This window comes from Carcharodon carcharias, chromosome 7, assembly GCF_017639515.1.
Source record: "Carcharodon carcharias isolate sCarCar2 chromosome 7, sCarCar2.pri, whole genome shotgun sequence".
NCBI classification, from domain to species: domain Eukaryota; kingdom Metazoa; phylum Chordata; class Chondrichthyes; order Lamniformes; family Lamnidae; genus Carcharodon; species Carcharodon carcharias.
The window spans coordinates 160,109,453-160,123,762 of NC_054473.1; the positions used below are offsets into that span (position 1 = coordinate 160,109,453).

The following is a 14,310-nucleotide window of genomic DNA, read 5'->3' on the forward strand; positions in this document are numbered from 1 at the left end:
AGAGTTAACTTTTCGAGTCCATATGACTTTTCTTCAGAGCATTTAGAATGATCATCTTCAACCCAGCTATTTGAGAACTCATGCAGCTGCCGCCCTTGGACAATGCAGTCTAGATCAGGTGACTGCTTCAGAAAGGAAGTAAATAAAATGCTCTTATACCTCCCATTAGTATTCAGTGAAATAAAATGCACTGGGGACTACTTTCACATTTGCCAGTAGTGGAAAACTGTTGTTAGTAAATCAATTGCTCATTATACACTCTGCTTCAATGGAAAGGATGGGTGTACTATGTACAGTCACTTCCATTACCACAGAAAATTGTACCAAGTGTGACTGGAGCTTACGTCCAACTAACAGCCACAAATATGTTTTTTTTTTAAAGCAGTTATATTTTTGCAGAGCTGAAAGGAATGCTACACCTGGATTCACAAAAATACTGTGGGCTGCTGACAGTCAAGGCTTGCCAATGCCCCAGCCTGCCAACATTGCTATGGCCTAAAATTGGCTAATAACTCAAGATGACCAACTGACACCTGCAGTTTGAGCTTGTCGGTCAGATTCAACCAAGACCTGTGCCTCCGTGACGAGAAAGGCAGGCACCGGCTAACCGGCTGCCCAGTTCGTAAAATCTACACAGTTGTCTGCATCATTTGCTTAATCAAACTTCTGAAAATCCTTACTATTTTCAATAAATTCCAGTTGTTTATTTTTGGAACGTATTATTTTTGTGAAACTGTACTTATTGACACACAAATAGTAGACATATACATTTACAAAACAGTAAATGCACACATGGGCACTAACGGAGACCTGCAATCAAATTCAACCTGGTGCCACTGAAACATGTGCTCGAGACAGAGGTTGCTTGGTCAATTAAAGAAATGGCTTGTGGGTTTCCCCAACAACTCAACAGTTACTTGTGGGAGTAGCAGCAGAACCACAAAGCAAGAAAGCCTCAAACTTAAAACACCAATCTGTGCTAAGCCCTCAAATAGTTCTCAGCCAGAACAGAAGTGCAACAATTGGCCTCAGCACTCCAGGGTTACAGAGGGAATTTAAAAATCATCCACAACAAGGGAATGAAACACCCATTGTCATCAAATTATCTTCTCCCATATACTCCTGTGGCTCATGTAAATTAATAATGACTTGGGTCAGGTACCAGAGGGCAACCAGCACTCATGGAACTTTAACTCAATCATTGCTTCTAGAAAAAATGAACAGTATAAAAATACAAATTAGCTGTCTTTTTAAAAGAAATCACAAGAATTAACAGGGACTTCTCTATTTATTTTTCTGTAATTCAATTGTTCAGTTTATGTTTCATTTCAATTTGTTTCATATGCATTCAAAATCTGGTTTTAAGCTGGATAAAATTAGAAGCTTTTAAAAGCTATGCCATTTAATTTGAAGTTAGAACATCCATTAACTTAATTTAATTTTCTTTGCAAATGTAAACACTGAGGTAAAATATTAAACATGCAAGGGTGTAGGTCAAATAGGCTTAATTCTACACATTTACTAGGTAATCAAACATTAATCAAAACTAGAATAACTCCATAAGCAGTTTTTTTCCACTGCTTTCACAGAATATGATAAAATGGCCAAATACTGAAAACGGCAAATAATTTTGATTCGACCCTTAAGAATTGTAAGTCTGCATGGCCATTATTGCAAGAAATGTGAAGTAGTACAAGGCAGTCCTGATTCAGCAAGATATAGTTGCTTAGTACTCCACAAGTGAGTGGACAGGCACAGAATTCAGTTTCTTTATGCCATTCAGTGCCTTAATTTCAATCACTACCAGACACTCAAGAATATCAGCTCCCACTTTTTTCAGCAATTCACAGGCGGCTGACAGAGTACCTGCACCAAAGAACAAGTATAGGATTAAATTATTAGTCTTTTTGAAAATAAATATCTGTAAGTTTATACTTGGTCAAGAATTTTTACAAACTTTTACACCTTTGTTTTGAAATGCAGTTTTAACTCAAAAATACACAGTATCCCTGCACTGCTACAATAACATTGAAGTCTTTCCACAATACAATAGCCCAGAATTTGCTAGCAAAATAACTGAGTTAAAGGTACACGCCATTATTAAAAATGGTAAATAATCCAGCAATTTGTGGCAAGGAAATTGGTGGGCATTGCGCACCACACAACCAGTAACCTTGCAAAAAATCCAACTTAATGCTCAGGTGCCCCGTTCCAGCAAATTCTGGGCCCATATTACTGTGTAAATACATCACACAAAGCTAATCACACATACCTCCAGTTGCAAGTAAATCATCAACAATAACAACTTTCTGATTTGCTTGAACAACATCACTTTGTAACTCAACGCTAGCCTACAAGACAGAAAACAAGCTTTTCAAAAGAATGGTGACATTCTGACGCTAATATTGCAAGGCTACAATATTTCACTTTTTAAAAATCAGGATTATACATTAAGAATTACCTGTCCGTATTCTAAACTATAGCTTGCAGACAAGGTTGGTCCTGGCAACTTTCCCTTCTTTCGAACTGGCACAAAACCAATTCCAAATCTTTGAGCTAGACTCGGGCCAAATAGGAATCCACGAGCATCTAACCCTGTGAACATAAACAAAATTACTTCACCATGGCATTTAGCAGCTTGTAACGTATACAGTAGCATCATTGCCTAGTAAACCAATACATACAAAAATTCCTGCAATTTCAATGAGGACAGAATTTAATCTTTTATGGATGATAAAGACTACAAACAAAGCCCCTACATTAATTTATAGAAGGTGGGAGACAATTTGGAAATGTAGGTGACGAACTAAACTTCAACTATTGTATATTCCATACTGCTCTTGGGGTTTATTGGTATTGTATCTAAGACTTTCTTGTAATGTACATTATCCATTAGTTTCTTTCCCAAGTCTATATCAGTATAAATACACATGTCTATTTTGTTTAGCTTTTCGACTTTTCCTCTTAAGTTTTTCCCTTCATAATTTAAAGAAAAATCGCCTTCGCCTTACGTAAACTCCTGTTGGGATATAGTTCCACAGGTGCTGGCAAGGATCCACTACATCACTCAAGGTATGCAGCATTTAAACTACTAGGTGGTAGCTTCATCTACTAGGCCACTGGAGTAAGCTGTCTCAGCACTGCCCAAAGAGTCTAATGACACTCATTTTCCAGACCATGAGATAGCCACATGTGACTTGGAACCATTATGAGAAGAGAGCCATCTTCACGCCACACTCAAAGGTTCTCCCCAAGCCGTCTTCCTGTAAAAAGTTCTAATTTAAAAAAGGACAAGACCCCTTTTAATACAACTCTGACTGACTTACCAACAATTAAATCTATCTGGTGAAACTTTTTTCTCAAATGATCTTCAAATAGGTCAATAACTGCACTGAAGGCTTTGGGATCTTGCAAAAGAGGGAAGATGTCTCTGAAAAAAAGAGAGGTGAGCTAAGAGTCAAAGTAAAAAGAATGATAAGTAAAATAGAAATGCTGTACTAAGGTCAGTCAACATCTGTGGAGAGAGCAGATGAGTTAATATTTCTGATGTAGATCCTAGAAAAAGGTGACGGGTTCTGAAAACAGCCTACATCAGTAACACTAACTCATTCCAAATCGACTTGTTGGGCATTTCCAGCACTGTTTTTTGTTTTATGATTTTCAGCATCTGCAGACTTTCACTTTTGCAGAAGAGCAGCAACTGTGTTGCCATCAATTACAAAGAGAGATTTTAACACGTTGCATATTTATAGATTCTGAGAGCAGTTATTACTTTGAACATAGAAAGTGGATGGAGCTGACTCAATCACATCTACCTTAGAGCATTCATGTGGTGGATAAAAGTAGAGAAACACTGAAGTTAGATGCACAAGGATCAAGAACTACAAGGCGTTCATTACTAGGTGGCAGGCAGACCATACAGAGCAAACAGTGAAATTCAGTTAGCGAGTGATTTAACTAGGACTCCAGCAATTGAGTTTCCTTCCTCCAAATTTTTTTTAAGTACAAATGTATATGCCAGTCCATAGGAAGTGTAGTTTGCATCATTATATAAAACACGTAGACAAAACAAGTTGTGTTCCTGGGGGTGGTTAGAGGGACTGGCATCTTTATAGTCAGCTTTAGAGACATTTCAATAACTTAAAAGCCCAGGAGCAATGCAACACCACAATTTTTAAATTTTTTAATTTACTCATTCTTGGGATGTGGGTGTCACTGGTTAGGCCAGTATTTATTGCCCATCACATTGCCCTTGAGGGCATTTAAGAGTCAACCACATTGGTGTGGGTCTGGAGTCACATGTAGGCCAGGCAAGGACAGCAGATTTTCTTCTCTAAAAGGACACTAGTGAACCAGATAGGTTTTTACAACAATCGACAATGGTTTCATGGTCATCGTTAGATTTTTTTTGTGTTAAAGGAAAGTCTACTTTTACAAATCACTGACTGCAGGCAACTATTAATCTTCTACTTTATACACAACGCTAAAGTAGTTGTAGAATACCAGCAGTTTGAGTGCAAATTAATTTTAAAATTATTTTATCTACATTTTAAGGTGGACTTATTCCAATTACTAACTGAAATCACTAAAAAGCTATTGCCAGGAAATGCTGTGAATTTCATATTGGATTGCAATTCATGGGAACGATGAGTCAGTGTTAAAACAATTGTTTTCTCTCTTACAGAAAGGTTACAGAAGAGAATAACCAAGATAATACCAGAGGTGAGAGTCCCTAGTTATAAGGAGGGAAAGTACAGTAGTATGGTGGTTAATGTATTTATTGGGCTAGCAGTTCAGAGTGTGTGATTTTAATTGTGTCACTATATAAAGTTACTAAATTGAAGTCAATAAATGTTGTACTTTACGGTCTGGCACTAGGAAAAAGATGACCATGAAACTTGCCAAGCTGTTGTATAAACCTTTGCCCTACAATTAGGCTGTCATGTCTACAGTCCCAATCCACAAAATTGTTACAGGCTGGTCCACCACCAGGGCAATAGACAAATTAAAAACAGGTAAAGGAGTTGGAACTTGGTTCACTAGAACTGAAATGGTCAAATAAGTCAGTAATTACAAGTGCAAGGGCAGGATTTTATGGTCCTGCCAAAGTCAATGGACTTTTGAATGGCTCATCGCATCTTACGGTCCTGCCCCCACCGTGACGGGGCCCATAAATCTATCATCAAAAGAACTAAGGGGGAGGGTGGAAGATTTTTTTTCAAAATATGGAGAAGGAATACCCAACCAGAAACAGGTGAAAGCAGAATGCAAAATGGGTTTTAAGAGATGGAAACATTTCAAAGGATAAAGGAAATGAATAAAAAAAAGAAATGAAAGTGTCAAAGAACCTGCATAGTTATGACTGACCACAAGTCCTTTTTCCATGCTTTAACATTTCATGGTCCCATGATAAAGTCACTTTATTTTTACCTACTCTTCTCACTTAGTAACTGCACAGTTAAACCAATCTACTCAACTGATTTTATTTTAGATAACCTTATTTTGCCTGACAACCACAAACTCCACCCCCCCCCCACCCCAACTTCACTCATTCCTCCTCCATCTGTAACCTTCCCATCAATGCCACTCAGAAACCAGTGGATAGAATGTATGTAACAGAAACCCAAACTGTCCCTTTCCATAGTTCAAACGAGATCAACGTTTATTGGCAAAAACTGCACGCTCAAGTGCATCCTGCTACTTTGTTAGGAAAAAGAACAGCTTGTAGATAACTGCTTTTCGTTATTTAAATATTAAGTGCTTTCAATGGTTTTATTTACACTGTTTCAATTTTATTTCATTTTGGTCCATTGAGCAAATTTGATTAATACTTCACTAAGGCAACAGGTTATTCACAATGTTGAAAGATCCAGAATACTTATATAAATCTGCAACCTGACAGAAACTAAGAGCAATTTAATTAGATTTTGGCAGCTGAAACAGGGACCGCTGTTAAAATTGCCTCAGAACATTATCTGCACTGTTTCTGCTGAACGTCATCTTAACACAGGAACTGGAGTAGGGTAATTATCCCAGCGTCTGTTCTGCCGGTAACTGAACCTTTAAAAAGTTGGATGAAGCACCTGCCAGAGACTTGTAGGCCCTATGGATATTTAGGACCCTGACAATTAACATGACAAATCCCACCCAGCAGTGAACCTGCTAGTAAACTTAACCGGATTGGTCTCGAGTCACTGGAAATCCTATTATTGGAGATATTTGGATCACAGGAATGTGTGTAATTGTGCTGTTTGGATACGGAGGAGAATTTCCATCTTTCAGACTGCTTCTTCAAACAGCAAGCAGAGAAAAATTGGTAAATATTTTAGTGGTAGATTACATTATAAAACAAACTCAAACTTTTAAAAAAAAGGAAAGAAAGAAGAAAATGGAAGACAGACCACAAAGTATGTTTCGGCAGTTTTATTACTGCAACCTTTTCGTTGAATTGTCACTGGACTTATAGCACTCTAAACTAAAATTATTTAAATATTGTAGTAATTAGATTAGTTGTCTCTCCCCCTCGTCCCAACCATAGGTCAATGCTATGGGAGGTGCTTCCGGTAGAGTGATAGCGACAAATGTGTAAGTATTGTAACATGCGTCCTCAATAAAAGTTACGTTTATCTGTCCTAACACTGCTCCTCCCTCAAGTTATTACAGTTGGCGACGAAGATAAAACCTACTTATGCTGCAACGTCGCCTTGGTTTCTGCGAGTAACACAAAGTTGTAAAATACTTACTGATCATGCTGTTGTTTGGGAGGATTGATCTGTATGATACAGATAATTGGAGTCAGTATGTCGAGAGTCTATTTCATTACAAATGAAATTACTGATGAAGATAAACATGGTGCTATCCTGCTGGGTGTGGAAGCAAAACATATAACCTTATAGAAACCTGGCTGCCCTGAATGCGCCCAGTATGAAATTGTACAACAAGCTAGTGGAGCTTGTGAAATCGCATTTGCGGCCAAAACCATCTGGAATTATGCAGCGCTTCAAGTTCAACACGAGAGTTTGTGCTCAAGGGGAATCTATTGCTACCTTTGTGGCGAACCTGAAACAGCTGACTGGATACCGAGAGCTCAGGGATGCCTCAAATGATATGCTGCGGGATAGACTTGTATGTGGGGTGAATTACAAGGCCATATGCTTGCTGTATCGGACATTGATTTCGAATGCACTTGAACTGTCTCGCTAAGGAGTTTTTTGTTTTGCTCATGGGATGTGGGCGCGTCACTGGCTAGGCTAGCGCTTATTGCCCATCCAGTGCTGCAATAGACACTCAGGATTTGCAGCACGTGAATAACGGAGCATGCTAGGCAAAAGCCTGCCACTGAGCATGGAGCAAAAAGTGGCACAGCAGACTTTTAGCACGATTCCGTCTACTGAACGAGTCAGGAATCCTAATTACAATGCGTCAGCTGACAAGGTACACATTTACTATAGATATAACAGGAATCATGGAGCAGACGTATGCAGATTTAGAGAGGCAGAGTGCAACTATTACCACAAGAAAGGGCACCTTGCTAGACAGTGCAGAACAAAAAAAATTAATAGCAGAGAATGAATCCAATTGAGGCAACTGACACTGCAGAAGCTGATGCATACTCTGTATCATGTGACTACTGTTGAATCTGAGCCCATTGCAGTGACAGTGCAGGTGAATGGCAAACAACTGCAGATGGAGATGGACACCAGTGCTTCAGCTACTGTTGTTGGATAGCACACGTTCAACTACCTCAGTGAAGGGAGTCAGCCACTGACATTGGAGTGCACGTCCGCCAAACTGAGAAACTACACTGGAGAGTCCATTCATGTCAAAGGCATTGCTGCTGTTTCAGTCTACTACAAACAGCAGACAGCCCAGCTTCCTGTTATGGTCGTAGAGGGAGAGGGGCCCAGTCTTTTGGGTCGAGATTGGCTGCAAAAAAAAAAAAAAACTGGTGAGAAATATTCCATTTGAAGTCCAATGGAATTCCAGCGCTTTTGCAGAAATATGACACTTTTTCAAGATGAATTGGGAAAACTGAAGGGTATGCAAGCTAAAATATATATCAATCCCCAGGCAACACTGCTCTTCAAGGCCAGGCCGGTGCCTTACTCACTAAAAGAAAAAGTGGAAAGTGTTGTGTAGGTCAGAAAACCCAGGGATAATTCAGCATGTGCAGTTTTCTGACTGGGCTGCACCCATCATCCCAGTTGTCAAGTTAGACCAGACTATATGCCTACGTGATGACTACAAACTGGCAGTCAGAGTAGCAAAGTTAGACAAATACCTTCCCAAGAATCAATGACTTGTACGCCAAGTTAGCAGGAGGCAAGTTATATGCAAAGCTAGACATGATCATGCTTATCTGCAGTTGAATTGGACGGCTTGCCAAGACAGTATGTGACAATCAATACTCAAAGGCCTCTACCAGTACACCTGGCTGCCTTAGTTTCATATGCATGTGCCATTTTTCAGTGAACCATCGAGAGTCACCTGAAGGGGCTGCCATGTGTGGTTGTGTACTTAGATGACATCCTTGTCACTGGACTGACTGAAGCTGAACATTTCAGCATTTCCTAAGGTTGGCTAAAAAGATTTATGGAAACAGGTGTGCATTTGGAGCAAGAAAAATGCACATTCCAGGCACTTAGTGGACACTAAGGGGTTGCATCCTGTTGAAGACAAAGTCCAAGCCTTTAAAGATGCACCACCACCCTACAACGTCTCAGAACTTAAGTTATTCCTAGGGATGATAAATTATTGCAGACGTTTCTTACCTAATCTGTTCACTGTGCTTGCACCACTACCTGTTGCTGAGGAAGAACCACTGCTGGTCATGGGGCTCACAGAAAGAAAGAGTCTTTAAAAGCAGAGAAGAAACTGCTTCATTCGTCTTGTTTGGTGGTACATTATGACCCAGCTAAAGAGCTGGCGCTGACGTGAGATACTTCTCCCTATGGGAATTGGAGCTATACTGTCACATCAAACGGAGGATGGATCAGAAAGGCCCATCGGCTACATTTCAAGAACAGTCTCCAAGGCTAATAAGAGCTACTCCCAGCTGGAGAAAGAAGTGCTGTCAGCTGTGTTTGGTGTCAAGAAGTTTCACCAATACCTGCACGGGTGACATTTCACAATTGTGTCCAACCATAAGCCACTGTCAGGCTTGTTCAGCGAAGACAAAGCTATTCTACCTATAGCAACAGCGAGAATCCAGCGTTGGACTCAGGCGTTATCAGCTTATGAGTACATATTCAGGTACCACCCTGGCTCACGTATAGCCAATGTAGACTCACTCATCTTCTGTTACTGGACAGCTCTGCTAACACAACTGTTCCACAAGAATTAGCATTGTTAAGTTCCTCGGATTCATCACCTATATGCACTAAACATCAAGAATTGGACGAGCAGAGACCCAATACTGTCAAAAGTTAAAGACTTCATTTTACAAGGCTGGCCTAGTACCCTTGTGTCAGATGACCTATGCCCCTTTTATTCCAGAAGCACTGAACAGAGTTGCCAGGACAGAATCTTGCTGCTGGGTTCCAGATTCGTAGTCCCTTCCCAGAGCAGAGGGTCACACTTGGCAGAGCTCCATAGCACACACGCAGACACGTCAAGGATGACGATGTTGGCACATAGTTATGGCTGGTGGCCAGGAATAGATAGTAACATCGAAAATGTTGTTAAACACTGTTCCCTTTGTCAGTAACACCAGAAGCTATCTGCTTCAGTTCCTCTTCACCCATGGGAATGGCCTGGATGTCCTTGCTTCAGACTGCATCTTGGCTATGTGGGACCATTTCTAGGCATTATGTTCGTGTTACTCAGTCGTGTTACATTTGAAGTGGCTTGACATCTACAAGGTAAAAACACCAATTTCAGGTGCAACTATTGAGAAGCTGCATCACTCCTATGGTTATACATGATTTGCCTGAGATTGTCTCTGACAATGGAACAGCTTTCACCAGTGTAGAATTTTAGAGATTCACAGACCTGAATGACATCTGGCACAAAGACTACACCCTGGCATCCTTCATCAAATGGTCGCGCCAAAAGAGCGACCAGTACGAAGAAGTCGTCTTGAGGTACTTTGGAGTCTCGTCTTTCCAGATTCCATCTGAGTTACTGCACTATTACTGGCTCCATTCCATCAGAGCTGCTTGCGCACATGTCCAGATTTGGTGTTTCCCAATTTGGAGGGGGAAGGTGAGACAGAAATAAACTACACCACGATCTACACAGTGACGCTTGTACATTCAAAGTAGGCGACCCGGTGTATGTGCATAACTTTGGAAGTGGATCATACTGGTCTCCAGGAGCCATCATTTCAGAAACTGGTCCATTGTCATTTCAAATTCATGTTGAGAACAAAGTAGTGCACAAACATGTGGATCACATTTGAGCAAGAGAAACATCTCAACGAATGCAAGGCCAACCCATGATTGATGTTCCGCTGTCAACCTCTGAAGTGTGTGGTTGCCCTACAGCTGCTACTCCTAACAGCTGCCACTGCTTAATACACAATCACCCAGTTCCTGTGATGCATCTTTTGTGCAGCTCAAGACCCCATTGTTCCTATTCCAGAACCTCCCTCAGAAGGGCTGCGTTGCTCTGACCGTTCCAGCAGAGCACCTCAGAGACTTAATTTGTAGTCACAGCCTAGAAGTGTTGCCAATGACACCAAGGGGCAGAATAATCCCCTAGTAATCACTTGGGAAATCTACCCCAAATCTTCTAGGTTTAGGTTTGTGTGAAAAAAGAGAGAATGTTTTGTTCTTTGTAAACAAGGGAAGTTAAAGACAAGAGACATTACAAATGTTTTGTTAATTTTCAGACACATTGTTGTAGTAAACACAAGGAACTTAGGGGGGAAGAAATGTAATAATTAGATTAGTTGTCCCTCCCTCCTGTAAATCAACCATAGGTCAACACTATGGTTGGTGCTTCCAATAGAGAGATGGTGATCATGATACTGAGACTCGCTTTAAATTCCAGATTTTAACTGAATTTAAACTCCACCAGCTATCATGGTGGGATTTGAACCTGTGTCCCCAGATCATTAGCCTGGGCCTCTGATTACTAGTTCAGTGACATTACTACTGACACCCTCCAGAGGAAAGTCAACATGGAAGTGATGAAAGTAAATTGTGTTCAACTAACTTAACTGAGTTTTTCTTATTGAGGTAGCAGAGGGTGGATGAGGGCAGTGCAATTGATATTGTGTATACAGACTTTCAATAACATAGTAGTACAAATTAGGCTCATTAGCAGAATTGAAACCCTTGGGTTAAAAAGGTAGCAATAGCATAAACAATTTTTTTCCTATACTTTAGCCATTGTGGCGAATAACTTTTTTTGTAATGGAGGAAGGTATACAGTGGAATTATAGGGCCATTGTTTTTGTTATACATTAATGACAGGAACATGGACTTGGGAGATACAGGGCAAAATTCTGAAGTGTGCTGATAACACAAAACTTGGAAGTGTAATACATGCTGAGGATGTTAGTAACAGATTTCAAGAGAGCAAACAGATTGGTGTAATGAGCAGACACATGGAAGATGAAATTCAACACAAGTTCAATGTTTTAGTAGAAAGAATGAGGAGGTACAATACAAATAGATGGTACAATTTTTAAGTTGGTGCAAGAAAAGAAAGACCTGGGGGTGTTTGCATTTTTGAAGCTGGCAAGTCAGATTAACAAAGTTATTAATAAAGCATATGGGATTTATAAATACAGAGCACAAAAGGCAAGAAATTATGCTAAGTATATATACACAACACTGGTTTGGTCTCAGTTGGAGAATTGTGCCCAATCCTGGCCAAACACTCGAGGAAGGATGTAAAGACTTTGGAGACAGTACAGACGAGATTTACTAGAATGGTTCCAGGACTGAGGAGTTACAGATATGTGGATAGACCGAAGAAGCTGGTGTTGTTCGAACACCAAGAGGAGATTTGACAGCAGCATTTAAAACCACAAAAGGTTTTAAAGCAAATGGATAAACTGTTTACAGCAGAAAAGGTTAATGACCAAGGGCATGGATTTAAAATGACTTACAAAAGAGCCAGAGAGAACAGAAGGGTCAATGACAGAAAGGATAGATTGGTTGACAAATGACAAAAACACAAGGAAAAACATTAGCATTTCGAATATACTGCCTGCTAGGGTGGTAGCTACAGTTTCAATAATAGCCTTCAAAAGGGAATTGGATATATGATTTAAAGGAGGAAAATTGCAGGGACATGGGACTAACTTGATTGCTCTTCAAAAAGAGCTGGCACGGACTTGATGGGCCTAATGGCCTCCTTCCGTGCACTACTATTCAATTAACTTAGTTTAAAAAGTGACCACTGCATATGATATATTGAGTCCTAACAAACAGCCATCAAACTGAAACGTCTCCCAAGATGCTACCAGACCTGTTGTGTATTTCCAGCACATTCTGTTTTTAACTTGGGTAATGAAGTGGTTCTTGAAACCCCTTTGGATTAATTAGTGACTCTCTTAATTATAGCTCTTATTTAGATCGCCCTATTAAGTGGAAACATCGTCTCCACGCCCAAACTATCAACCCTTCATTGCAACTGGACATGTGGCCAATTGACTGACTTTACATTTCTCAGTCTTAAAGGCACTTTTTAAATACAAAATTAGCCGTGGGCATAAAAGGGAGGAAAACAAAAATAGAATTACCTGGAAAAACTCAGCAGGTCTGGCAGCATCAGCGGAGAAAAGAGTTGACGTTTCGAGTCCTCATGACCCTTCAACAGAACTGAAGGGTTGACCTGCCAGGCCTGCTGAGTTTTTCCAGGTAATTCTGTTTTTAAAAACAAAAAAACTGCAGATGCTGGAAATCCAAAACAAAAACAAATTCTGTTTTTGTTTTGGATTTCCAGCATCCGCAGTTTTTTTGTTTTTATACCCACGTTGCCAGAGCTGATCGCTGTAAAGAGGTCTAAAGTATGAAAGCCCTCTAGCAGTGGTTACTTTGCAGTACCTCCAAGGAACCGGCTGCATGGTCAGATGTACTGTTAGAGAGGAGAGAGAGAATAGAGAAACTCACCGGAACAGGATGCCCTGGATGGGAAAGTTAGGATAAGATTTGATACTGTTGCGCACCAGCTGTAGCTTCTCTTCCAACAATTCCGACTCGGAACACATTTCCTCACCGTCTCTATAAACATAAAAGTTCAGAACCGGTCTACTGAACAAACACAAACCTCCCCTTCCGGATACCAGTTATTTAATGCAGAGCTGGGGGGGGGGGGGTGGTGGTTGCATGAAGGTACTTAGCTCGTGGTCAGGCGTCAGCCCCACCCGCCAGAACGATCTGCGCCCGCTATTGGTCACCCGACCCAATGGGAGGGAGGTAGGCAGTATCCGGCTCAATATTGCATCCAATTCCTTCCTGTCAGCGAGCGAAATGAGTATAATCAGAGCAGTAAGAGGTTTGTGGATGGTGGCGTGGAATTTCTGGTCGATCCAGATAGCCACCAGTACGAGACAAGTGGTTTATTTCTCGAGTGCTCGGGCAAATTGCACAGCATGCGTGGGAGAGGGGGACAGTCATGTAATCCCAGGATATGATATTGAACTGTCCCGCCACTTTTATCGTTACGCTTGATAGTTTGCGTGGATTAACCTATCAAAGCACAGAATCCTTGCTTAATGCATTTATTCTCCGTCCCTTAAATCACAGATCCCTCTCCTAATATTCGTCAGTCTATAACCTCTCATGAAGAAGAGACCTTGTATTTATGAAAGCAAAAAAAAACGGCGGATACTGGAAATCCAAAAATTGGATCGCCCGGATTGGTCAGGGCCTTCACAGGTGTTGTTGCTTAGTGACGGTTCCGGTGCATTTTGGGAAGCCAAGATGGCGACTCCTATGCACACGTTGATCGCTCGCCGGCAAGTGGAAGCTGATAAACAACCTGTTCGACGTCAGAAATGTTTAGAATGTGGCCACTGGACCTATGAGTGCACTGGGAAACGGAAGTATCTACATGGACCCTCAAGGACAGTGCAATTAAAGAAGACTTTGACAGAAAAGCAAAATAAACTAGCATTGCCACCGAGTGGACAAAGAATTACAGAAAACACTTTCCAATCCAAATCCAAAACAAAAACAAAAGTACCTGGAAAAACCCAGCAGGTCTGACAGCATCTGCAGAGAGGAGCACAGTTAACGTTTCGAGTCCGAATGACTCTTCATCAGAACTAAGGAAAAATAGAAAAGAGGTGAATTATAAGATGGTTTAAGGGCAGGTGGGACAAGTAGAGCTGGAGAGAGGGCCAGTGATACGTGG

The 14,310-nt window shown here is 40.8% G+C and overlaps 1 protein-coding gene across 2 annotated transcripts; it reads right to left on the reverse strand.

The window, feature by feature from the left end:
• Window positions 1-1,269: 1,269 nt before the first annotated feature.
• Window positions 1,270-13,741, reverse strand: aprt (adenine phosphoribosyltransferase). Of its 2 annotated transcripts, XM_041190785.1 has the most exons (5): window positions 13,065-13,534; window positions 3,327-3,430; window positions 2,462-2,595; window positions 2,273-2,351; window positions 1,270-1,866 (listed from the first exon to the last, which is right to left on the reverse strand). In XM_041190785.1, exons 1-5 carry the CDS (start codon window positions 13,160-13,162, stop codon window positions 1,727-1,729), a joined length of 555 nt encoding a protein of 184 aa, XP_041046719.1. In that variant the 5' UTR covers window positions 13,163-13,534; the 3' UTR covers window positions 1,270-1,726. The 2 variants fall into 2 exon arrangements, with proteins under 2 accessions (XP_041046719.1, XP_041046720.1); XM_041190786.1 differs by lacking the exon at window positions 3,327-3,430 and having other exon boundaries at window positions 13,065-13,741.
• Window positions 13,742-14,310: the final 569 nt, after the last annotated feature.

Excerpts from the sequence above, each read along its gene's own strand:
- aprt (XM_041190785.1), bottom strand. The coding sequence starts at position 13,162 with ATGTGTTCCGAGTCGGAATTGTTGGAAGAGAAGCTACAGCTGGTGCGC. Across the intron at positions 3,431-13,064 it reads ATCCAGGGCATCCTGTTCCG|AGACATCTTCCCTCTTTTGC; the intron begins GTGAGTTTCTCT and ends TCTTTTTTTCAG. Across the intron at positions 1,867-2,272 it reads TGATTTACTTGCAACTGGAG|GTACTCTGTCAGCCGCCTGT; the intron begins GTATGTGTGATT and ends TCTTTGGTGCAG.